At 48.9% G+C, this 25,962-nt stretch overlaps 1 protein-coding gene across 1 annotated transcript; it reads right to left on the bottom strand.

Moving 5' to 3' along the window:
• Positions 1 to 1,846: 1,846 nt before the first annotated feature.
• Positions 1,847 to 25,558, bottom strand: JDP2 (Jun dimerization protein 2). The gene is made up of 4 exons (XM_014611335.3): positions 25,264 to 25,558; positions 10,577 to 10,800; positions 4,487 to 4,591; positions 1,847 to 3,012 (listed from the first exon to the last, which is right to left on the bottom strand). The coding sequence occupies exons 2-4, from the start codon at positions 10,775 to 10,777 to the stop codon at positions 2,827 to 2,829; spliced, it is 492 nt and encodes a 163-aa protein (XP_014466821.1). The 5' UTR covers positions 10,778 to 10,800; positions 25,264 to 25,558; the 3' UTR covers positions 1,847 to 2,826.
• Positions 25,559 to 25,962: the final 404 nt, after the last annotated feature.

The following is a 25,962-nucleotide window of genomic DNA, read 5'->3' as shown; positions in this document are numbered from 1 at the left end:
TGGGGGAGGGCAGTCACACCACAGGACAGACTGGGGATACAGGCCGACTTGGACACACTCTCAAGGTGGGCTGACCAAAACCTGATGGCCTTCAATGTAGAGAAGTGTAAGGTGCTGCACCTTGGTAGGAAGAACCTTCAACATACTTACAGGCTTGGCAGTGCTGTGCTCACTAGCACCACGACTGAAAGAGACTTGGGGGTCTTGGTTGACCACAAGATGAATATGAGCCACCAACACGATGCTGTGGCTGGCAAAGCAAACCAAACTCTGGCGTGCATCCACTGCTGCATCTCAGGCAAAACAAGGAATGTCATCCTCCTGCTTTATTCATCCTTGGTGAGACCACAGCTGGAGTACTGCATCCAGTTTTGGGCCCCCCCACTTCAGGAAGGATGTGGAAAAGCTTGAGAGAGCCTAGAGGAGATCCACTCATATAATCCAAGGCCTGGAGGGCAGGCTGTATGAGGAAAAGCTGAGGGACTTGGGACTCTTCAGTCTGGAAAAGAGAAGGCTTGGGGGGGGGGGGGGGGGGGGTTGGTATCAGCCTACAATTATATAAAGAGGGGTACATCAGGACCTGGGAGAACAGCTGTTCATCAGAGCTCCCCAAGGGATAACAAGGTCTAACGGCCATAAACTCCAGGAATGCCGATTTAGACTAGACATAAGAAAAAAGTTATTTATGGTGCGAGTGTCCAGGGTCTGGAACAGACTCCCCACAGAGGTGGTGCAAGCACCTACTCTTTCAAAAAACACGTGGATGTTTTTCTTGCTGGGGTCACTTGATCCCAGCTGACTTCCTGCCTATGGCAGGGGGGCTGGACTTGATGATCTCACGAGGTCCCTCCCAGCCCCTAGTGTCTATGAAATCTATGAAATAAGGAACCATGCTGCCCAGTGGTAAAGGAGGAGCTAGGGTTCAGCTGTTCAACCTCTCGCCCTCCACTGCAGCAAGGCTGGAGGTGGGCAAGAGCCAGGATGGGGTTTTGGGCTTGGCTGGAGTATGGCAAGTGTGCTAAGGACATGGCAGGACCTCAGAGAAGATACCTGCCCCTTCAGTCAGGCACATGATCCCAGTCAAGTCTTCTTGACCCTGTGTCATCCCTTGAGAGTTCAAGCTGCTGTAACTCACAACCATGGAGCAGGGAAAGAGGAGCCACTGAAAGGAAGGCTAAGACTGAGACTGAGATGGCTTCTGTAGCTCATACCTTCTGCCTCCTCAAGCTGCCAGTCATTCTTCACCCAGCACTAAGGTGTGTAGCACCTTCAATTATATCACCCTTCCCCTCTCTTTGCCCTGGCATACCCAAGGTCTGAACCTCCTTCAGGGTTCTCAGCTTCACCTCTGCACTGGAATTTGCTATGCCACATCACTAAGGCCTCGTCTGTGCTTACCTGGTTCTGCCAGCGGAGAGTCTAGTGGCAGACAGCAATGATTGAGCCACCACGGCATGTTTATATCTGCATTCTTCTGGCAGCTCCACATGTCTGCACTAAGGAGTTGTGCTGCCAGAGCACAAAGGCTTCCCTGGGAAGGTCTCGGCTCCAGGGAGAGACCACAGGAGCATCTACATACCCTTCTGCTAGCTGCTTGATGGCAGCAGAAGTCGTATTCTGGTTAACAGAGGTGGGGTAACCCTGTTGGCAGAGGAGAGGGTGCTGCCAACCACAGAGGGTTCAAAGTTCTGTTGGCAAAACTCTGCAGCACAGCCATCAGAAACTAGGCCCTACTCAGCCAGTACCAGGCAGTCTGAACCTGAGCCAGCACAGCACACTGACCAGTGTCTGCATCCAACCCAGTGAGCACCAGGACCCCTTCCAGACAAAGCACAGGAGGCCAGGGTATAAGTAAAGGTAACATTTACTGAGAGATACAGAACTGAGTATTATGAAGGACATACATGGATGGAGCTGGTAGCAGTGCCGGTGTTGGGGGAGATCCAGACCCCTCTCCCAGCATGCCAAGAGGAAAGGAGCCAGGCACTACCAGACAGGTAACACAATGGAGATAACTGCAGCATATGTATTTGTAACAAACAGACCATCATAACATACACTTCTATAAGATCACATCTAGTGATTATATAAATCCATATAGAGATCGCTGTATAAAACCTTTGTAAAAAATATAAAAAACGTGTAAAAATGTGCATTTAAAAGCACGGCCGACAGGGACAGCTGGGCTGTAAACATTATACTGAGAGTGTGCTTGTGGGGGCGCCTGCGCCACAGTGCCACGAACAGGCCCAGCCGTGAGACAGGGCTTGCATCAAGTGTTTGCGCTTCTTTGTTTCAGATTCTTCTCTGGAGTGTGCGCAAGGAGCAGTGGCAGGACCAGGAGGATGGTGACAGGACAGGCCTGGGGGATCTGTCCAGCATGCCTCTATCTGCTGCCTGCTCCCCACCCTGTGGTCATTTCTCCTGGGTCGAGCCCCTGCTCCCAGCTGGGTGCATACTGGTAGTTATGGGGAGAGGGGAAGTTGTAAGTCCCTGCTCCCCTCACAACATGATCCAGACTCAAGGTAGACTGCAACAGGCTGCTCAGTTGATCCCTGGGGCAGGCAAGTGGATGGAAGAGCCATGATGAGGTATTGCAAGGGGCTGCCCTCACCAGAACCACTAGACCTGCTCTGGGTGCAGCATCAGGGAAGGATGAATGGCAGGTGCCTAATCCTCTCCTCCCCAATATTTGGTTGGTCAATAATCACCTCTGAATTCTGGCTGCACAAGGTCTGGGGACACAGTTCTTTGTACAGTACATAGATTAGAGACCCTTGGAGACCCCACTTCCCGTCTCCTCCTCCTCCTGGCCCAGAGATCCTTTCACTTCTTCTCTAGTTGTTCAAGCAGTGGGTTGGCCTCACTTTCTGGCGTCTTGATGCTGTCTGTCCGCACGATGCATGTGGGACGGTGTCGGTTCAGCATCAGGATCAGCTGCTGCCTCTCTTGCTTCAGCTCCTCTATCTGGGCCTTCAGCTCAGCGTTCATGAGCTCCAGCCGCTCAGACTCCTAATGGGGCCAGAAACGCAAGCAGACAGCTTTAATCCACAAGCTCACAGATGAGGGAAAGCTCAGCCTGCTCCCACCCTGCCCCAGACAGTGGCCCTGCCTCTCTAGCATATACAAAGCATGAAGAGAAACTGCTCTCTGTAGCATAGAGTGGGATTGTTCCCACTCTATGCTACAGAGAGGGTGTGTAACACGCACACACCCTTTGCATGTGTCCACAGCCCTCCTCGCGAAACAGCTAAACTCTGCCACCACCAAGGCATACAGGCTCATCCCCTGGTGAACAGATGGTCTTTGTGGCTCCTGCCCCCAGTAAGTCCCTCCAGAGAAGGTGCTTTGCAGTAGAAGTGTTTTCTGCACTGATGTAAAAATAAAGCCAAGGCTAAAGGGAGCCCCAGGTTCTCAGGGGGTTGACGAGCACCAAGAATAGCAGCTTTTACTCTGACCTTCTCAGGCTTTGTTTCATTATTAAGAATAGTCAGTTTTACAACAAACACCTTTTACAAAAGCCTGACATCTCAGGTATGGAGGACCGAGGCCAAGAGTTTGCCCCCACTGCACATGAATGCATGGATGTGATCCCTGAGGGAGCTGAAGGGGGGCACATCTATGCTGCAGGCTGGGAATGCAATGGCACGCTTGCTCCCTGTGAGGATGCCGTGCTGTGGGAAGAAAGAGTGCATAGATAGCAGCTGTGCCTGAACTGGGAATTGCCAGCCTCAAGGGCAGTGGTTCTCAACCTTTTTGGACTCAAGGCACCCCTCGCTGGACATGAGGCAGTCTCCACAACTGTTGTGACTTGAGTGGCACCCAATTTCAAAAACTAATTCATATATGACAGTGTTTACCTCCCTGTACAGGGGCTGGGAATTGGCCAAAAAAGGACAAGCCTACTCCTCACACCTACTGGCACCCTTCAAAGGGTCTGGTGGCACCCCAGGGCCAGCATCTGATGAAGTAAATTCCAGTTAATGAAAGGTTCTGCTCTCTCTATAATCTCATGTAGGTAATCTGTAAGGTGCATATCTACCCAGCCTTCACCCCTGCTCTAAGAGCCGCCAGACTCTGTCCATTTCACTAAGGCATGTTAAGCTAGCAGGTCTCAAGAGCATGTCCTCTGGCTCACCCTGATTCCCGGGGCCCCTGGTTCTGTTGCACTCACTCGGGCCTCTGGCCCATCAGCTTCTTGGATGGGGCCTGGCTATGAGAGAAGCAGGTTTCATCCAGGTGGTGGGCATGTGCTGACAGGACACAGTCCAGCCCATGCCCCAGAGAAGAGTATGTCTTATGCCTTCCTGCCCTCACAGCCTTCTGTGCCGCAGAAGCAGGGTGAATGAACTCTTTAAAAAACACCCATGGGAGGGTTCCACTTTCATGCCTCTTGACTGGAGGGTGGGGGGACCCAGGTGTCATGCTGCACTGGAGCCTTGCTGCAGAGGCGATCGCTGGCCAGACCAATGGCCAGGGCACTCACCCGCTGCAGGAACTCCGTTCTCTCCTTCTTCTTGTTGCGACATCGAGCAGCTGCTACTTTGTTTTTCTCGCGGCGCCTTTTCCTCCTCTCCTCTTCCTCATCCAGCTGGAAGGGGACACAGAGCCCCAGGTTAGAGCAGAGGAGTGATGTGGGACACAATCACTTTTGTCACTAGATCTCATGGCAGGGAGTGACTGGCAACAGCATAAGCAGCAGCTGTGCGTGCTGCCCACACATGGCTCTGTTCATGCTCTTGAGCCCTGGTCTGTGGCACCTTTGGCAATGCAGGTCTGGCTTTTCCTTCCCCAACACCCCTGTCAATGTGCCTCAGTTCTGCTCCCACTGCTGAGGTCAGGGACTGATAACCAGATAGATCTGTGACACACTAACCCAGTGGGGGTCAAACTTTGTGGCTTGCTTGCCAAAAAAAATCAAGCCCCACACCTTCCCTGAGTGACGCTCCAATCCCCCTCCTCTATCTGCTGCTCAGATTTCTGCCCCATGCCCTATCTGCTACTGCTGCCTGAGCCCTCCATGGTCTCCTGCATGCCATGCACAGAGGCTGCCTGTGCCACCTGTACTGTGCGCGCCTCAGGTTGACCACCCCTGACCTAGCCTATCTCCATAAGGTAGACTCCAGGCTGAGGTAAATTCTCTCCATTAGTAACCTGTCTGTATCAGGACAGCACCAAAATTCACCCTACCCCAGCAGAGAGATGTGCAAGCACAGGCAGAGAGGCTGGAGAGGTGCTGTAGTAACTGCAGGTGTCAGGAACAAGAGACCTTGCCAAGCATGCAGAGGCTAGACCAACCAAAAAGAAGAGCCCCTCAGCATATTTCCCAGCCCTGCACAACAGTGCCTTTGTGTCTTCCCCATATTAACTCAGAGCTGATCCTGTAGCAGAGGAGTTCTCAGCTGCAGGACACCAATGTGCAGCGCGTGGATGACAAGGGCAGGCACGGGAAGAGAACCAACTGATGCCCTCCCCCCAAAACAGACCTGGTGCTAAGTTGTTCCACGTGAACTAACTCTGGCACAGGATGCAACAGAGACACTCAAGTAGGGTGCCATTAGCCCTGCTGAGATGTGCAGCTTGTTAGCCCAGGTACAGCACCTGTATCACAACCATGCTGCTTCCTACAGAATCAGGATGTGCAGTGAGCTTGGGTATTTGCAGCCTGCCCAGCACAAAGAAGGCAAGCCAAAGGGCTGCACATGGCATTAGTGGAGAGTTGGACCATGCAGCATCAAGATGTCAAGAACCATTACTGGTGAATCAGCATGGGAATGGACATGTTTTCTCTGGGGACTATTCAAACTGTGCTGCAACTTAGGTGAGGAGTGCTCTGACGCTCTCCCCTATGGTCTCCAGGCAAGAGACAAAGGAACTGTGTATTCCACAACTGCAGAGAAGCAAAGCACACAATGAGCAGGCAGGGCAGCAAGTGGTCTCAGGCCAGGAGCTGGTCAGAGTCAATAGCCACAAAAGCCTGAACAAGCTGCTTCTGACTGGCTCCAGTCACTCCCTGTGCAACGCAATGGATCAGTGTCCTTGGCTAGGTGTACCTCTCTGGCCTGTTTCTTTGCCACTGGCTGAACAGTAGAAGGCACAAGGGCAGTGCGTACAGAAGGCAGCAAAGTGGACGGTGGACCCTGGCACCCAGATTCCATGACAGCACAGGGTAGGAAGTTTCTCTGTGCTACTGACCCAAGCCACACAGACAGGCCAATAACCCTGTGGTCTGGAAACCTAATCAAAGGAATAGGGGCACTGCTGCAACTCTGTTCACAACCCTAGGGCTGTCAAAAGACCCCCAAAAACCATTTGTTTAGGCACAGTGAAGCTCATTAACACTCATTCACCTCCAAAGACAACATTATGGGTGGATGGGTCATTTTCGACCTGGACGGAAGTGGGCAGTGGGGTCCCCCAGGGCTCAGTCCTTGGGCCAGCACTGTTTAATTTCTTTATTAACAACTTGGACAACAGGGTAAAGAGAAGCCTGTTTAAATTCACAGACGACACCAAGATTTGAGGTGAGGTGGGCACGCTAGAAAGGAAGGGCAGATTATAGCAGGACCTGGACAGGTTACAGGGGTGGGAAAATGAAAATAGGATGGGATTCAATACTAACAAGTGCAGGGTGCTGTACTTGGGCAGTAGGAACCAGCAGCATACCTATAGGCTGGGGAACTCCCTTCTCTAAAGCACGGTGGCAGAAAGAGATCTTGGAGTCATTACTGAACATGGATGAACATGGGCCGACAATACAAGAACACGGTCAGTAGGGTTAACCGTACCTTGTCCTGCATCCACAGATGCATCACAAACAGTGCCAAGGTGGTGATCGTCCCCCTCTATGCGACACTGGTGAGGTCACAGTTGGAGTACTGTGTCCAGTTCTGGGTGCCGCACTTCAGGCGGGATGTGGACAGCATTGAGAGGGTCCAAAGGAGGGCCACTCGCATGATCCAGGGACAGCAGGACAGACCCTATGAGGAGAGACTACGGGACCTTAACCTGTTCAGCCTTTGCAAGAGAAGGCTGAGGGGGGACCTGGTGGCTGTCTATAAACTTACTAGGGGGGACCAGCGGGGTTTGGGAGAGACTTTGTTCCTTCAAGCGCCTCCCGAAGTAACAAGGAATAACGACCATAAGTTGCTAAAGAGTAGGTTTAGACTAGACATTAGAAGAAACTAGTTCAGTCAGGGAGGCTAGGATCTGGAACCAACTTCCAAGGGAAGCGCTGATGGCTCCTACCCTGGGGGTCTTTAAGAGGAGGCTCAATGTTTACCTGGCTGGGGTCATTTGAGCCGAGTTTTCTCTCCTGTCCACGGCAGGGTGTTGGACTAGAAGATCTACAAGGTCCCTTCTGACCCTACATCTATGAATCTATTACTCAGGTTGCACTGTCAGTAGTTGGGAGTCTGAAAAGTCACCAAACAATCTTAAAACTGCCACTGAATCAGCCCTCAGGAAACAGCCTTAGCCATGAACAGTGCAGCTCTCCATCTCTCCATTGTGCTGGGGACTTCCAAATCCAGGAAGCTATCAAGCTAACCCACCTACTTAGATCTTAGCCATCAACTTGAGTGTGCTTCTTTGAAATGCTTAAGCAGCAGCATATTTTGTCATCACTTCAGCAAACTATCCTTGCCATCTCTAAAGCCAACTGCAGTCACTGACAGGGCAACTTTGTAGCAATTAGGACCCAAGTTGACCACAGTCAATGAATTCCCTCAAAGTTGACAGGATTTTAAATGCTGTCACATAACTAGAATCTCTAATGGAAAGCTAGGACGTTTATATTCAAGACAGAATTGCTTCAGCAGCACACATCTGTCTGTATGAGCTGAAAACCATGTTCTCCAGACCTCCTACCCTCCACAGGCAAACTACTACATGCATGTTTGTAAAGCACATGGAAACACAAAAGGTGGGGGAAGGGGGGGCAAAGCTGGCTGCCAGATTTAATTACATACTTGAGTTTGTCCCACCCCCTCCAGTTTAGGGAGAGGCTGGCACTGCCTTGCTCAGCTGCAGGGACTGGGAGCACAATGAATCTGACTGGGGATGGTACCTTCAAGAGAAGGACTTAGTCTTTCTTCCTAGGGGAGTGCTCTGCTGTGGTCTGGAGGGATCTCCAGCAAGCACAGCAGCTACCCTTGGGGCAGTGGTTACAGATTCAGGTGGCAGCTCCAGGAGAGTGTCAACCTTAACCCAGACTCATGAAAGTTGCTCCCAGCTGTGTTAGGCACCTGGCCATTCAGGCCAAGGAGTGGTATGATGCTAGCCACACCATTCCCTGGTGTGCTGTTTGCCACAGGAAACTGGGTGCCTTAGCCATACTAGCGGAACAGGATGCCAGGCTCAGGCAGATGCCTAACCTGTCCTGAGAGCAGTGGCTGTTTCTAAGCACCCCAGAGATGGCCAAACAATCCATGCAGCAGTGTATGCTGCTCCCACCTGCAGAAAAGGTTCAGCACAGCAAAGTGCCCAGCATGTACATACTCAGGTCTCCACCCCTGCCCATATATGAGCATCCACACTCAGGGATACTCCTTCCAGGATGGGTTGGGGGGCAGCTTCTCCTTCCCAATGCCAAGAGGGTCCCTTTCCTCCCGGACAGGAGTACGGCCATAGGTACCAACTCTATGGGTGCTCCATGGCTAGCAGGTGCTCAGCACCCAAGGAACCACGCTTGCAGACATTAAACAACACCCCCCCCCCCAAAACAAAACAAAAACAAAAAAAAACCCCAAAACCAAAAACTGTGCATTACTGGAAGCAGCAGCATGTTACTTCAACATGGCTCTGCAGCATCTGTAAAGACTGGGTGCTTCAGCAGGGCTTTTTGGTGCTTTTAGCTGATTGATTCAGCTTTGGCTATTAGATAAAAGCTCCAAAAAAGCCTCACTGAAGTGCCCCATCTCTACAGACACTGCAGAGCCGGGGTGAAGTAACGTGCTGCCTCTTCTGGGCATGTACAGGGCTCAGCATAGGAATGCACCGAGTTAAAAGTAAAGCACTGATTTTTGGGGGCTTTTTTGCAGGGGAGAAGAGGTTATCTTGGTAAGCACCCACCAGCAAAAGACAAAGTTACTGCCTCTGAGTCTGGCAGGCAGGTGTCTCTAGTGCAGGGGTGGGCAAAACGCAGCCTGCAGGCCAGATGCGGCCCACCAGACCATTCTATCTGGCCCGTGGGCCCCTAAAAAATTTAGAAAGTTAGTATTTATCTGCTCCTAGCTGCCTGTCATGCGGCCCTTGATGCCTTGCCAAAACTCAGTAAGCGGCCCTCTCTGCCTGAAATAATTGCCCACCCCTGTTCTAGTGCCTCCACTCGGAAAGGAATGAGGCCAAAACAACTGTGTCCACTGCTTTTAGCCAGTCCTTGGTGCAGCAGTTCTGGCTTTAGGTCACCCAGGTTTGGTTGCCAAGCCTTCGCCTTGGGCACTGCCATGAGGTGTCTTCAGCCTGAGATCATCATGAGTGTTGCAGAGGAGGAACATGCTGCAGCGCAGCAGCTTGGCTCCACTGCCTGGCACTCTCTGCCCTGGGATTTCCCCTTTTTCTCTGCATGGTGTTTCCAAACTAACAGTCAGAGGAAACTCAGCACTTTCAGTACCTGCTCTAGACCAGCACAGAGCAGGGCAGAGAGCAGTCCACTTCCAGACACAGGCAGATGATCCGGCCTATGCTAAAAGGCATGAGCTCTATGCTGCGGCGTCAATCATGGATATAGCTGGAACTTCATGGGGCCCCTCTGGCATAGTGAGAGGAGGGAGGCAGGATTCCCATTGTACAGGTGGGAAGAGAGAGGCACAACGGCTGTGTCTATGCTGCTTCCCAAGTGCTTCATTAAAGCAAATAGCCCTGCCTACCTGCTCCTGTTCCACATATACCAAACCAGGAAATGAGGCAGTGAAGCCATTGAGGGCAAACCCCCTCTCTCGCGCACACGTGCTTGTGCGCACATACATGTATACACATGTTGCTCTCAAGCCACCTGTCTGTAAGGCACTTAAGAGCAGCTGTGGAGGAGGACAGTGGCTTCCCTGCCTCATCTCTGGGTTTGGTGCATGTAGAATGGGTGCTGGACGACAAGATAAGTTCTTTAGTGAGGCACACTATGAAAACAACATAGATAGGCCCAAAGAGGAATGCATCTAAGGCCATGGGAGGAGTCACTGGCAGCAGAAGGCACCAGAAAAAGGGGAAGCTTTGCCTCCAACAGGCTGGTATGGCATAGGAAGCAGCTAGGGAAAGGGGCTGCGAGGGTACAGTAGAGGGTGGTTTCCCAGAGCAGGGCTGCCAGAAGAGGGTCCTGGCTAGGATACACTCAGAGCTCCCACAGCAGCGGAGTCCAAGGCTGGGGCCCTTTAAGCCTTGTTGCCCATAATCCCAGGAGGTGATCAAAGGAGGGCTGGGACTAGGAATCCTAGTGGCAGCCCACAGCACAGGAGCGCTTCACCTAGCCCCAAGGGTGCAAGCCTGCAGCTTGATCCCAATAACCACTGGGCAGATTCTATTTCTGTGCCTGGGGTAGGTTCACACAGCTGCCCATTGCCGCAGGTCTGTCAGGACTAACCTCACTTTTCACTGGCTGGGGTCTCTTCCCAAGCTTCACCTCCAGGAAATGCAGTGGTGAGATCATGGCCCCAATGTTGCGGATGTCGGCGTACTTCAGCTCTTCCGTGGTCAGGGCGGTGCCAGGCAGTCCCGTCAAGGGGCCAAGCCCAGGCAGAGTGCCAGCTGTCACGGATGGGTCTGGAATCTGCCCTGGCATCATAGCAGGACAAACAGCTCCACAGTCTGGAAAGAGACCAAGACATGAGCTGTTAATGGAATTCAGCCAGGAAAAACCCAACGTACCCCAACCCCATCACCACACAAGAGTGCAGGAAGATGTAGCTTTCTCCCAAACCTGTAAAATACCATGTGATGAGGCAACTAATCTACTCTGTTACAGGACATCCTTCTCTGAGCTGGAGTCTCTCTGGTGCTCTTGAGGAGGCAGGAGACACCAAATCCCTTTGCTCTCTGCTTTGATGCTGCAAGCCGTGCCCCAGTGAGAGTCTGGCAGAAGCATCACCTCAGCCCAGCCATGGAGAAACACACAAGAGGGCATCATACTCCTTTAGTGCCCCTGGAAAGGCAAAATGACTTGAAGGAGAGGAGGCAACCCTCAGCTCTATAACAGATCAGGCTCAAGAATACATATGTGGAAGATGCCCAACGGGGATATCTTATCTGGGAGAGGAGCAGATCCATCCCTGTGATGGGAGCTCCCCACCCCAGCTCTGTGGTTCTGTGAAGTGAATGGAACTCAGGTGCTGCACAGGAACAGCATGCACTCCAAAGAGCATCACAGGGCTGAGGGTGGAAAGGAATGGCTTCAGAGAAGGGGCCTGGGAGACACCCATATCAGTTATTTACTGCAGCTGCTCCAGGGCAAGGCTATAGGGGAAAAGCATGCTAGTGCCAGCAGATCAGCAGCGAGACTCGCTTTGGATATTGGAAATCCTAGCTCTGAACTACAGAGGAAAGTCTGGACTGGTTACAGAGGCCAAGGAGCATGCCACTAGAGCCCATGTGGAATTTCACAGGCTTCCTGAATGAGGGTGCCTGAGAGGCAATGATTATCAGGTAGGATACACAAAGAAACAAATACTAGGTCAAAGGGAATCGACCCGCACAGCAAAGGCATACAACTATCCTGCAGATCAGGATGGTGAAAGAACTCAGAGGCAACAGAGCACAATAACCCCAATGGATAGCAACAGCTACTGGGACACTACCTGGTCAGTGCTACCTTCAGGCTGAACAGCTTTTTGCTACCAGAGACCACTACTTCTTGAAACACCTTGTTCTGGATCAGATAGGATCCGAAGCTACACAAACTTAGTTTGAAGTAATTCTCAGGAACTGATAAAGGAAGAAAGCACAGTGGAACCATTAGTGACCAGAACATGCAGAAAATCTAACACTGTCAGGTTCAGGCTGACAATTAGGGCCGTCACAGCAAGACATGGGAAGCGGAACTTTGCCCAAGTGAGAACAAAGAAAAATAAAAGGAAACCAAAGTCCACAGAACCAGCGTGGAAACTGCTTAAGAATAACTCAGAATCATAGAGAAGATCTATTTCCCAAGGCAAATGAAAGGAAACAAACAGGCAAAAAGGAGGGGAAAAAAAATCAGGAGACACAAGAGTTTATTCTGGCCAAGTGGAAAGAAATCCAGCCCAAGTGAGACTAAGGGATAGGGACAAGCTTTGGCAAATCACTTGCAGGCTGGAGGCTGAGGGGAGCTAGGAGGAAATATAGAGAACAGTAGCCAAGAGTACGACATTATTTAATTAGATCTGAAGTGGGAAGCCCACGAAAGAGCAAATGGGATGCTGAGACCAACAGACTGCAAAGAGTACAGTCAGACGCCAACTATGGAACCTCTGTGTTTGCATAACAGGACTGTAACACTTGCCAAAGACCCAGTTACAATAGGCCCAGTTCATTTCTGTCCAAACAGCAGCTTTTTTCACAATGCGACCGTATGCCACCACATTTGTGCACTGCACTCATTACTCTGCTTAGTTGGATTTGTGTCGATGCACTCTGGAAAAGCCTGGGTATAGGCCATCAGCAGGTAATCAACATGACACCTATGAAAAAGTAGTAGATGGAAAACTCATACCCCTGAATTGGGGTAGCTTCACCCAATCTGATAGAGGATTACCCCTGAGAGTCATGGATAAAGCAGTATTGGTGGAAATTACATTGGTTCAGGTTTTGTCTCTCTGCGTCCACCATAGTTTGCTAAGGGCAAACAGTCTGTTTTATAGACTCTATTACCTGCTCTCCCATGCCACCAAGCAGTTACAGTAATAGCCACCTACTGTGCAAGATACCTTGGGATAGTTCCACATCTGCCTGTTTTTGATCCCAGTGTAATTTCCATAGGTGTAAAATTTAAACGTTTATTCTCCTGGGGTACGTGTTCATCTGTCCATGCCCCTACAGTACCTCATCTGGGGAAGGAGTACTTTGGGGACAAGCACACAGAACTGGAGAGCATAGGGAAATGAATCTTGCTATATCCTGTTACACAGAGCTGGAAGGCAGGGGGACTAGCGGAACAGTCAGGAGCTCTTTTACCCAGCCCAGCAAAACATTTAGAGCTGGTTAGTTACATGAAAGCAGACACATACCAGTGCAGGCAGCGAGTTGCCACGGTCACCAAGGGCAGAGTCCTATTTCACTTACAAGCCTAAATGGCAGTTTTTCCAGTCATGTAACTTCCATTTTGGCACTTCTGAACAGTTTGCAATAGCATGCCCTGTGTAGCATTGACACATAAGCATCCACACAGCTACTGAGCACTGCAAACTGTGCCTCAGTGCCAAAGGTGGCAGCTACACAGGTGGAGAACTGCCAACTGGCCTTGTAAAATGAAATAAGATTCTTCCTTGAGTGGACACCGCCTGTGTCGAACTGATACAAGACATATCATGAGAGGTTATATACTTGGTTTAAAGTTAAGAGTGTGGACACAGCTTCTGGGTGGATAAGAACACTGCAGAGTTGCATCAGCTAGGGGTTGATGACCAAGCAGCTGGTTTTGGGAGCTAACTAGAAGAGGGAAAGCAGGTAATAGTGATTAGTTCAAGTTGTTTGGAGCATTTATTAATCTCAAGGAAGAAGAGAGAAGCAGAAAGAATAAACCTAGCTGAGAACATAGATGAGTCAAGTCAAGGTGGACTGGAAAGGTGGCTAGAAGTTCCTGACTATACTAGATAAGTGGGCACCACAAGGGAAGTCCAACCCACTCTAGAATGAGTCTGTGTAGTACAGCGGGCTAGGAACTGGTTGTTACCTCACATAGGTACCACAGCAGCAGTCACATAAGTCACTAAAGGATGGGAAACCATTACTGTAAATTAATGATGGTTCCATAGAATCAGAGCAGAAAGGAAAAGGCAACAGTCAGAGGCACAGGGGCAGGTTCCAGACACAGAGAAGTCAGAAACTCCAACACTGAAGCTGGAGACTACATTGATGCTGCTTGATAAAAATGGATGTCCTTCAAGTACTTCTGCCTATCTGGCATCAGACAGACAGAGAAAAAAAACGCAGTAATATTATTTGGCCTGAGAAAAGACAGATTAATCAGCTGGTTGGGACTCCAAAACCAGAAAACAATATAAGGTATTAACCTCCCTCATGGCAAATGAGAACAAGGCAGCTGCAATTCCACATGTTTGGAAGTGGTTACGTTTTACAGAAATACAGAACAATACCCCCACATAGCAAAGCACTGAAGCAGCATGTCATTCTCCTTTTATGCTTTCCAAGCTGATTTATGGCTAAAAGATTTTGCTCTCTCAAGAGCTCATACAACATCCTCTCTGAAAGGCACCACTCTGAAAAGAAGATTGCAAGCAGGTACTCCAGCCAAAATGCTCATGGAGTTCCTGAATAAGCTGCTCCTCAACAGTAGGAGGATTCAACTCAAAAAGGTGGGTTGCCAAAGGGTATATGATCACAGAACTGGGAATAACTCAGAAAACTACCATTTGGGGATATGTGCATGTGCCTGCAAGTTAGACATATCTGGGTACTGTCACTAAAGAAGGCATGAAACAGCTGGAGAAGAATGCATTTGAAGGTATACCAGTAGCTAAAGATATACCCCAGGTCTTTAGGATAAAGTCCTAAAGACTTTATCCCCAAGGATAAAGTCTTATCCTTACTGCACAACTTCACAGAGAAATACACAAAAAGTGCCAATCCCAAATTCTAGACCCCAGGCTTTAGATCTTAAAATTTCTCTTTCAGATAATCAGTGACAGAAGCATTCAAATACTCCTTTGAAGCCATTCTTTGGGGAAAAACAAGCAAGTCCAATGCTTCGTTTTGTGGAGATCTTACTGGGTTCTTATAATGTCAAGGCAACTGTACGTCTCTACTTGGCTAAGAAAATCAGGATCCGAGAATCAGTCATCCTCATGCAAATGTCGTAAAGGAGCACCAATCCACCCTTTTCCATGTTCCGAGTTGAAAACTGACTCAGGCCCAGGGAGTCGGGGGCCTGACTGCCTTCCTAGCTTTACCCTGATGCTCTGAATCACTCTCTGGGAAGCCGGTGCTAACTCTTATGTGCTATATAGTGCCCAAGTTGAAGGTGCCTGGGGGGACAATCTTTATTTTGCCCAATATTCTTTCTGAAGTAGCTTCCAACTGGAAGAACAGCCATTCTTGATGATAGTGATCAAATGTTTATTATAGTTTAAGGTTTGGCCTTTACAGTACCACATGTATGATGCAGGCTGTGTGGATGCAGTCAGTAGATCTTGCAGTAGCTTTTAGTCCATCATAGACCTGAGTCAGTGGTGCAAAGGGCACTTAAAGCTTATCCTAGATGCCGGAACTGCATCCATACAGCCTGTCACACCCATGGCACTGTGAAGGTCAATTTAGGCACTGTAACATATAGCAATTAGGTACCTGGTCTCAGGTACGTGATTCAAAGTATATAGGTAAGGTTCCACAGCTCAAGAGAGACTCACTACAGAGTTAGGCACATCTGAAAGGTGATTTAGGAATCTGAAAGTCCTTTAGAATTAGCCAGTAGGAAGCACTGGGCACATGGATGCATCTGAATGCCCATCTCTCTCAGAAACTTAGACACTTTATTCAGGACAGCACATATCAAATTCACCCAAGGAACCTTGTCTGCCTTAAGTATCTCTATGCACTTTAGATCCAGAGACTAAAGTACCCTTCTGAGGATGGACACCTAATAGACATCATGGGAGTGTCCACCTTTTACATAACAGCTTAATGGTTACAGCACTCACCCCAAGTGGGACACCTGGGTTTTAGGTCCTCCTCAGCTTGTAGGGATTCAAACTGACATTTCCCACCTCCCATATGAGTGTCTTCTTCACCAGTCTGGGCTTCCTGGACTGTCTCTGGATGTTACATTTGATAGCTTGGTTCTGCTTTCTGTCTAGCTATCAAGACAGGCTTTCTCTAGCTGGCTCTCTTTCTGGCCTGATGACTCTTGCATTCTTGTCTGCAGAGTAGCCCAGCTTCAATAGAGGGACTGTAAGGGGACATTCACCCAGACTACCCTACTATTGAGAAGTGGGAACTCCAGGTCTGAATCTTCTCAGTCTGAGGAAAGCCTAGAAACCAAGTCTCCAGCTGTCTGGCTGAGCTACAAAGCTATTAGGCAAAGGCAGGTATCATTAATCCCTGTGTTAAGTGAAAGGGTCAGGCTGCTCCAGTTGTACTGAACCCAGTGTTACTAGTGTGATAGGTGCACTCCAGGTCCCTCAGAGGACTTTGACAGAATGTAAGTGCTGCAATTGCAATGGAGCCAAGGTGGGGAATAGACACCTAGCCATTTACACTGGGTTACTTCTGTACATGCTCATAAATTTTACTTTAGGCATCAAATAAGTTTAGACGCCTGAGAGTTCTGCAGCTACAGAACTGGGGGCGGGGAAAGAGTTCTGTACCACTTTTTGTAAGTTAGGTGTAATTTGGGTGACTGGTTTATAAATCTGGATCCATCCAATAGAAAGTACGCAGAGAACCAACAGGGAATGGAGAAGAGATATGCCAGCAAAGAAAGCACTGTCTTAGATGCAAGAGGGAAGCAGATAAAGCAAGGCTTGCCAAGTCACACTGAGCTAGACCATGTAAAGGAAGTTAAAAATAAGTAGCGAGAGGTTCCATAATCTTATAAAATAAAAAAGACCAAGAGGAAGTGGCACCACTACGCAGTAATGATAGGGTTAAGATTATCTAGAGCATACTCTGTGTGTTATTAAATCCCTTAGAGAGGGGAAAATTAACTCCTATTTGATAGAAGCACTCTTCCGGTCACTCATTTTGTTTGTTCCGCCAGCTGCCCATGGCACACCAATCTTGGCAGATGTTCTGGTTTTACTCTTCAAACATGTCCCAGCTAATTCTCTTTCCCAGATAACTGTGGTGACAAGGAATTGTTGGCCTCTGGTACATAGTTATTCCATTTAATATGTGTTTTCCCGAGGCATGTACTTTTGAAGGTATTTAGGTCTCTCTCTAACTTGGGTAGCTTTCCAGCTTTCACATCCATATACGAGACAAAAACGACATTTGAATTCAACAGTCATAGTTTGATGATGACTATATCTGCTTAAGATGGTGAATGCAGTTGCCACCTTCCCAATTCAGAACTTTGTTTCCTTCCAGATATCCCCATTGGTGAGCTGTTTATGGCAAAGATATGTAAACTAACTCACTCCTTGTATTCCTTTGCCTTCTGATAAAACGCTTGAGTTGGGAGTTTCTGAGATTTTCATTAAACTAGTTCTCATAATTTATTAATCTCAGCAAGTTCAGGACAATTTTGTTTGCCACCAGTTTTAGTGTTAAACCATTGCTCAAGTATGCGCTTATTTTATATATGCTGTACCTTGATATAAAGTCTTGGGGATTTTGAGTATTTCTATTGGCATATATTTCAAGGTGTTGCACAGCCAGTTATGTTATTTACAAATTCTCTCTTTTTTCTTTAAACTGCAAGGTTACAATGTATGGTTTTTGTCATTCAATAATTAGTCTGAGTGGGAAAAACAAACAAACAAACACCTGGTCAACACCTGATCTTCCAAGTAAAACAAAAATTCAGTCTGTTTTTCCCTGAATTTTGCCTCAACCATTTCCTGTATTCTGCTTAAGATATGGCAACGGCCTTCATTTATTGTTGAAAAGAATGTTAACATCATACTAGTTACTGGAGTCTCTTAGGTCACAAGTTTTGACATTTTACAATGCCATCTTTTCCTTGTTCTGGAGTCCTTTTCCTGGTCTCATGCCATGCAGATAAATTTGGATTATTTTGTCAGTGGTTACATCAGAAGTCATCATCATCAGCTTTGTGGTGACTTGATCTTTACCTGCTGCTTCCTGGCCTTTAACGGTTTACATTTTCAGCTTCCTCGTAACATGAAATGTCACAATGTCTAGTTCTAGTGCAGAATTTCTTTGTCCAAGTCAATAGTTTCTTGTGGCACTGATCTGTTCAACAGTGTTTCAGAGTGTTGCCTATCACGGTCTTTGGTTTTCTTTCCCTTTCTCCATTGGTTAACAGGCTCTTACAACCTCAACAAAAGGGTTTTTTTGTTTGGGTTTTTTACTACCTCTCTCAGCAGCTTACTCAGCTTCCCTGGTAAGGCTATGCACATATATCTCCCCTCATGCTGCTGTTTTCCACTATTTGATCCTTTGTTTCCAATTCCAGGATTTTTTTGCAGATTCATTTTGTGGAGGTATTTTTGTGAAGCTGATATTTGCTTCAGGCTATATGCAGACAGCAAAGTGAAGGAATCAGTTAATTATGTTTATAGACATTACCTACTTGCCCACGATTTTATGTTTTGGTTGCTAACCTATGTTGAGGCCTCTCTCACCATGTGTCCACTGTTATCATTCTAGATAAAAGACAGCCTGGGTATGCCTCCCTTTGTTGCAATGCCATCTTCCTTTTGCTCAGCAGACACTTTAGCTCATTTCCTTTCCTCCATGCAAATTCCACATACCCTCCCTTATTCAGACTTTAGGTTTACTTTTCTGGAATCTTACTACCATTACTGTGGCACTCATAGTCTCCATGTTGATTTGTCATGATGAAGAAGTCTTGGAACACACAAGAACATGCATTCTTCACTTCAGTTTGAAATCACTGCTGCCATGTTTCATCTGTTGGCTTTCTGTGGTCAGGTTTTTGAGAGTTTGGGGGCCCTTTCACTTTTTTGTGTTTAATATTCAACCTTGTCACATGTAAATTGCAGTGACTTCTTAATGTCAACTCTTCTCTATGCTCTGACATCCTGGAGATCTGATCTAAATGTCTATCCAATAGTTAGATGGTCTCTTTGGACCCTGGAATTCTACTTAGAGAGCATAATTCCTTATGCATCTAATTCAACTGACAGTTTAGATGGGGATGATCCTGCCTTAACTATCCCAGCTAAATGTTATCTTATGTGTTTTAAAAAACTTCCAGTGATGAAGGTCCCATGGCCTCTCTAGGTAATCTGTTCCACCTTCATACGTGGAAAGTTCTTAACATCCAACCAAAATTTCCCTGTAAGGGACAGAATAGGTGGTTACCATCCTCTTTGTAACCCTTTTTGTATTTGAAGAGTTATCAAATCCCCATTTAGTTGTCTTTTCCTCTCCAGACTAAATAATTCTGGTTCTTCCAACCCTTCTGTGTGTCAGGCTTTCTAGAACCCCAATCATTTTTATTGCTCTGCTCAAGACTCTTTTCAATTTATCCACATCTTTCTTGAAGTGTGGTACCCAAAACCAGAACAGCACTCCAGATGGGGCCTGAGACCAATGCTGAAAAGAGGGAATCACTTCAAGAATTGCAAGTGACACTCCTAATACATCCAGGTATGCTATTGGCCATTATTGCAACACCACACTGTTGACACACATTCAGCTTGCTTTCCACTGCTTCCCCCAGGTCTTTTTCTGTAACACTGCAACCTAATCAGTCATTCCCCAATTTGTATTTGTGCATTTGATTATTCCATCCTAAGTGCACTACTTTGCAGTTGTCTTTACTTAATTTTATCTGATTAATTTCAGTCCATTCTTTTAAGGTCCTTCTAGTCCTATCCTTTAAAGCAGCTGCTATCCCACCCAGCTTAGTGGCATCTCCAGATTTAACCAAGTATGCACTCAGTTCCATCTTCCAAGTCATTAAGTAAGCTACAGAACAGTATTAACCCAGGACAGATCCCTAGGGATCCCCACTTGACACCCTCCTTCCAGTTAGACATTTAAGCCATTCGCTTATCATGCTTGAAGAGTGGCAATCAATCAGTTATAAACCTAGCTTATAGTAGTTTCATCTAGAGTGTCATTTCCTTAGCTTATGAGAATAACATGGGAGATGGCATCAAAAGCCTTGCTAAATTAAGGTACATCACATCTGCCATTCTCCCTCTATCCAAAACTCATCACCTTGTCACACTAGAAAATAAGATTGGTTAGGCATGACTTGCTCTTGACCAGTCCACATTGCCTACTTCTGATCACCTTGGTACCCCCCTGAGTGTTTAGAAATAGATACTGGAGTATATCATCAAGGAATCATTCCAGATATTGAGATTAGACTTCTTACAGTCCTCATTCTAAATACTTAGTAGCTTGTTTCACCTATACTAAATATGGTAACCTCTCAGAACCTGGATAGATTTCATCAAGATTCCTCTTTTTTTAAAACTAGTCAGGCCCTTATCTGGCATGCTGTTTACCTGTATGGCTCCCTGTTGCATTTCTATAACATACAGTATCTTGTTTTACACATATAGGTTGCTGGGCTCTTCCTCAACCCCAAGGTGGAGACCCAGCAGACTGCTTTTCATTTCATCCTGCCTTAAGCCTGTCTAGTTTAAGTAACACAGTAAGAAGTTAAAATTCCTGATGGCATCTCTCTCAAAGCCACCAGAACACACAAGGCTTCCTAACATGTCAAGGGGCAGTCTGAAGGGAATTGCTAGGCGAAATATTAACTTTGGAGATGGTAAGCCAAAAGCAAGCTTTGATGTATACCACCCACCTCATCATTCAACAAGGGTTTTCTTCTGTTATCAAACATTTGGTACTCTCCTGTTCCCATGCAACTGTTTCTCATTTTGTCTATCATGAGCACATATATGCATTTTCAAAAGAATGTTCTACAGATGGCTGACCAGGGTCATATTTAGCCCTTTCTGCACCATATTTCAAAAGCCAACAGCTTTAACCCTTAGATCACTTCCAGTCCACTGTGTTATAGCATTCACTTCTGCATTTATAGAGAGGGGTGCAGTATTAATGATCAAAGGCTGTACAGCAATCACCAGTGGCAACCAAGGACGGTCTTGTTGGGATTCTTGTGCTAGCTACTGGCAGAAGCTGACTTGAGCAGCAATTGCCATGTTCTTTTCTTGTTATACATTAATCTGTGAAACAAGAATAAACAGATGTAGTGACACTAGCTAGCATGCAGTCAATAGTCACAGCTCAGACAGAACAAAACAAAAAAAAAAAGTTATCCTCCTCTCTTTACCAAGGATATAGTGGTATCAAGTTTTACAGTGCATTCTGGGATATTTACCTTTCTCTAAAAGGATCAGATTTTAAAGGCACTTGCAGGGATGCTCTGCTAGTTCAGCTGATGCATGAGCTTCCTACAGTGCAGCAGCCTCTGTAGGACTAAGATTCTTGAAGTGCCTTACAAAGGCAACAACATTTCCATCTGGAGTCAGGAAAGGAACTCCCAGAATCAGGCCCCTGAATCTAAGGAGTGATATCAAAGTTCTTCCCAAAAGGATCCAGAGATGCCCTTGCTGTGTCCTTTCTTCCACAGACATCAAGATAATAGGATGTGAACAGTTATGTACAACAGACTTTATAAAGCTCTATCCCTGAAATGGCCTTCTACCAGAATACTTGGATATTCTTGGGTATTGAGTATGTGAACACATCCCAAGGCCCTGATGGCTGTAGCAAGGATAGAGGGAGAGAGTTGCTCCCCCAAAAGACAAACCACAACCTGCTTCTTGTGCAGGAAAGGCCTAGCTCTAACTTGAGCTTCTGTTTATTCTCAGAAATGACAGGAATGATGAGAGTCATAGACAGACAGTCAGGCAGACACCTATAAAGATTTCAGGAAAGCATAAATCCAACCCAAGAACCCTTCCATGCACCTTCCCTTCCTCATCAGAAAGAGAAAGACATTTACCCAGTGTCTTCACACTGCCATCAGTAAGATAGCTCCACTGCCCACCCCGACCAGAGACGGGATCCCAGACAGCAAAGAGGGCACCATTCCTCAGCCCCACCTCTCAGTAAAAGTCCCCCTTCCTCACCCTGCAGCTCAGCATAACGATGTCCCTTGGAATATAATCTCCCACACTGACAGGAGCTTTTGGGAAAGAATAAAGTTACAAAAGAGCTTACCACCCACAAGGCCCACCAAAACAGCCACCACTTGGGAGTAGCCACTCAAACTTTCAGACAAGACCAGTTCAACACTGAGCCCCAGCTACAGCTGTTTGCATTACAGCCACCTTTGTGCACAGGGTGACCCCTTCTAGAAGCTGCTGCTAACTCAATGAAGATGTTACCAAGTCCCCTTCATATGTCCTCCTCTTTTTGCTCTGGCTACAGATCGCTTCCTATTCCTTCTTCTTCCTTCCCTCCATTCAATGCTCCCAACCCACAACCTTTCACTACCCAGTCCTCACACATGCTGTCCTCCCCCCTATTTCTCTATCACCTTTCCTCCCTAATAAATCCCAAGCTTTCCAAAACAAGTACACATGGGGGATCACCATCCCCATCACCACAGCTCTGTAGGCATCTACTCAGACTGTCTCTCCATCTTGGGTGGCACAGTACTAATTGCAATGGGGTCCTTCCTGGTCCATGCCTGGGGCTTCCCAGAGCTACTGCAACACCAGTAATAAGTTATAAATTGACCTCTGGAATGGAACATGACAGATATTTAACAACAATATATTGTGCAGTTACATAGCAGTTTAGGACACAAAGTTAAGAGCCATCTTATTTCCAGCTAAAACAGCTTGGGGGGTGGCAGAAATGATCCTAGCAGGGTGTGGGGCCCAGGGCAAATCAGCCTGTGTGGGGCCCCGCCCCTGGATGCAAGAAAGCCAGGGGCAGATTCAGTGGGAGGGGAGGTGCCGAGCAACCAGATGTGAAGCCAGCGGCAGCACAGTTACCATGCCGCTCTGCGGGGGCTCCCCCAAAGCGAGGGGACCGGGGTGGTCACCCTGACTTGCGTCCCCCCTAGGGACAACCTTGGGGAGGGAGTATTTAATTATCTCAGTTGGTGTTTCACCCAGACACTGAGGTTAACGACCTGACTCTTGTGAAAAGTCCCCATGGACCTTTAACAACCACAACTGCTCAGAACAGGAGTTTCTTTTTTGAAGGCATCCCATGGGAGTTGACACCTCCAGCAACACAGCACCCGTTCTACCACTGCACTGGGGCCTTCAGGTTAATACCAACTCAGAGGGATGAATGTCCTCTGCAGATTCCTCAGAGACACTTCTTGCAACTGAAGGGCATTTACATTTCAGTAGTGACCAGCACCAGTCAGGTCACACTAACATTAGCAGAGAAGTCCATTTGTACCTGCCCATTGCCTACCTGCGGGTTAGAAATCCTTCGGGGTTTGGATCAATATTTTGAATTCTCAGATTAATTGGAAAATATATCAGGCTTAGCCAGTGACAGATGGGATACCACAAACACCTTTCCCCCAACTGGTTGTTCTAGCTCCTAAAGAAACCTGCAGCCTACCACAGTTACTAATGCCATGCACCAAAGGTCCCATTCAGATCAGATAAGGTCCTGAGCCCAGATTTTCAAGAGTGCCCAAAACCCACCATCTCTCCTAGTGTCTAGTGACACCAATAGGCAAATTCTCAAAACAATTTAGCACCAAACATGCTGAACTCCTCTGAATATCTGACTGCTGGAGTGAAGCAGAGCCAAAGCTCAGCCCAGGGGCCGGGAACAAAGAAGCTGGAGAAAACACTGTCCAGTTCTCAAGGCTGCCCACTGTGAAGCCCCTCTGTTAACAGCATCAACAGAATCTGGGAAGGGGAAGAGGAGGGGGATCCCATCTACACTTCCTTAGGGCCATAATATAGGACCTCAAAGTACTGTGAGGAGGCAGATTACTATAGCATAGTTATTGTGAGAAGGAGAAAGAAACATCCAAGGATACAAGACATTTAAGGACACGAGGCTGAAAAGATGCAGGTCTAGACAGCAGTTTGCACTTTACTTCTCAATGGAGAACATGAAATCCAGGACAGTCAATTACTGCTCTACAACAGGCCAATTTGGATAGCAACCCCCCACACCTCACCCACTCGTCCCTCAAGTGGGCATTTTTTTTTTTTTAATTATTGGAAGTTAAACTAAGAATCTGGATGCCAACAAGTTGTATTCCCAGAAGTCCTCAAGTAAGAACGAGCTAGCAGATTCCCAATGTGGGCTCTGGCAGAGGCCACCTGATTGCAATTTTCATGCAAGTTTCAAGAAACAAACTAAAAATTTCTAGCCTGAGTTGCTCAAGCATCCGTCTCTGCTGTGCTCCGAGAGTCCAAACACACACACACACACACACACACACACACACACACACACACACACACACAGTTTGGCAGTGGTTGCGTTCCAGGGCTGGTAATACAAGCCATGAAGCAAGCTGCCAAGACAAGCAACAGAATGAGCCAGGCCCCGTTTCATTGGCCACCATACACTGCATATGGCCCTGGAACCAGCCAAGAGAGTGTTCTCACCCTCCTTGAAGGCATAGGAGATCCTGTGTTTTCAAATACACCTCCACAGGGCCTTCATTAAAGGAAAATGGAAACATAACGTGGCTGTTGCTCACTCTCTCTATTTCTCCCTTTCCCCCAGTTTGCTCTCAAACCTATTTCCCCACCGTGGAAAAAAAAAAGTGCCTCATGGAGCAGAAAGTGCAAAAGAATGTGGCTGCCATTCAGCTGTACGCCTGAGTGCTGAAGTGGACTTGGGACCCAGTGAGCAGAGGGAATCTCTGGGGGCCCCTTTCCTTTGGAGGGCCTGGAGAGCTGGGAAGGAGGCGGCAGCAGCAGCAGCACACGCAGGGCACTACAGCATCCACTCCCCAGCCACAAAAGCACAGTGGGGCACATGGAGGAACCCCAACTCCCTCGCTCTTAGCACGGGCCCTTCCTAGAAAGCTTCGACCTTGCCTGACACTGGCAGGTGAGGCGGGAAACTGTGATGCCAGGAGAGGCTTGAAGTGGCTCTCTGTCCTGAGGCATCACAGCCCCGGAGGGCAAGACCTGGAGTCCCCGGAACCAGGCGCTGGGCGAGGGGCCTCACTACACGTAGGGCAAGCCCTGCTCAGACCCGCATGCGGGGGGGCTGGCCCTGCTCTCCGCCAGGCTGCCTGTGCCTTTGTCGCCCAGGTGGGCCCGACCACCGGGGAGCCTGGTCTGTCCCACCAGCCCTGCGCCGCTCCGGCCAGGCACGGAGCCACTGACTCCGGTCTTCCTTCACCTGCGGGCCACCCCTGCCCCTTAAAGCCCCGGGCCGGCCCCGCAGCCCCGACGGGAGCTCCGCTGCGGCCGCGGGGACACGGGCAGCTCCCAGCCCCGCGCCCAGCCCCGCCGGCAACCGCGCGCTGCCCGCACCCACCGTGCACGGGGAGGAGACGGCGGGGCCCGGCCGCAGAGGCCGGGGGCAGGCTCGGCTCGGCTCGGCTCAGCCCCGCCGCGCCGCGCCGCTGCCGGGGGCAGCCGGAGCCGGAGCCGGAGCCGCCGGGGTGCCTGGCCAGCTGCTGCCGCCGCCGCCCCCCGTGGCTGCCCCGCTGCGTCCCTGCGGCGGGCTGAGGCGGGCAGGCGGCGGGGCGCGTTGCATCAGCCCGGTTATATAGCGGCCCCCGGGCTGCGGGGAGGGGTAGGGAATGCGGAACCGGCCGCGCTGCCAGCTCCACACGTCAGGGAGGAGGGACGAGAGGAGGCAGCGCCGACCGGCCGGGCAGCGGGGCGGGACCAGCCCGGGACCGGCCCCCGCCGCTCGCCAGCCCGGCCGCCCCGGCACGCGAGGAGGAGCGCGCCACCGCCTCCGCCTCCCGGCCGCCGACTTCCGGCGGGGCGGAGGCAGCTGCGGGACGGGCGGCACGTGCTGCCGCTGCCCCCCGCATCCCCGGGGACGAGGAGAGGACGCGGAGCGGAGCAGCCGGCTGCACCTCGGGCTGGCCCCACATCTCCCTCGCCACGTTTCTAGGGGGCATTCCCGGACTTGCCGGCCTGGCCCTCTTTTCCCCGTCAGAGCGAGCGCGGGGCCAGGGGGACGCGAGGGGTGAGGGCTTCATCCTTGTGGCTTTGGGAGGTG

Source organism: Alligator mississippiensis, chromosome 2, assembly GCF_030867095.1.
Source record: "Alligator mississippiensis isolate rAllMis1 chromosome 2, rAllMis1, whole genome shotgun sequence".
Lineage (NCBI taxonomy): Eukaryota > Metazoa > Chordata > Crocodylia > Alligatoridae > Alligator > Alligator mississippiensis.
The sequence above is the reverse complement of the archived record's forward strand: the minus strand, read 5'-3'. Positions and strand labels throughout refer to the sequence as shown.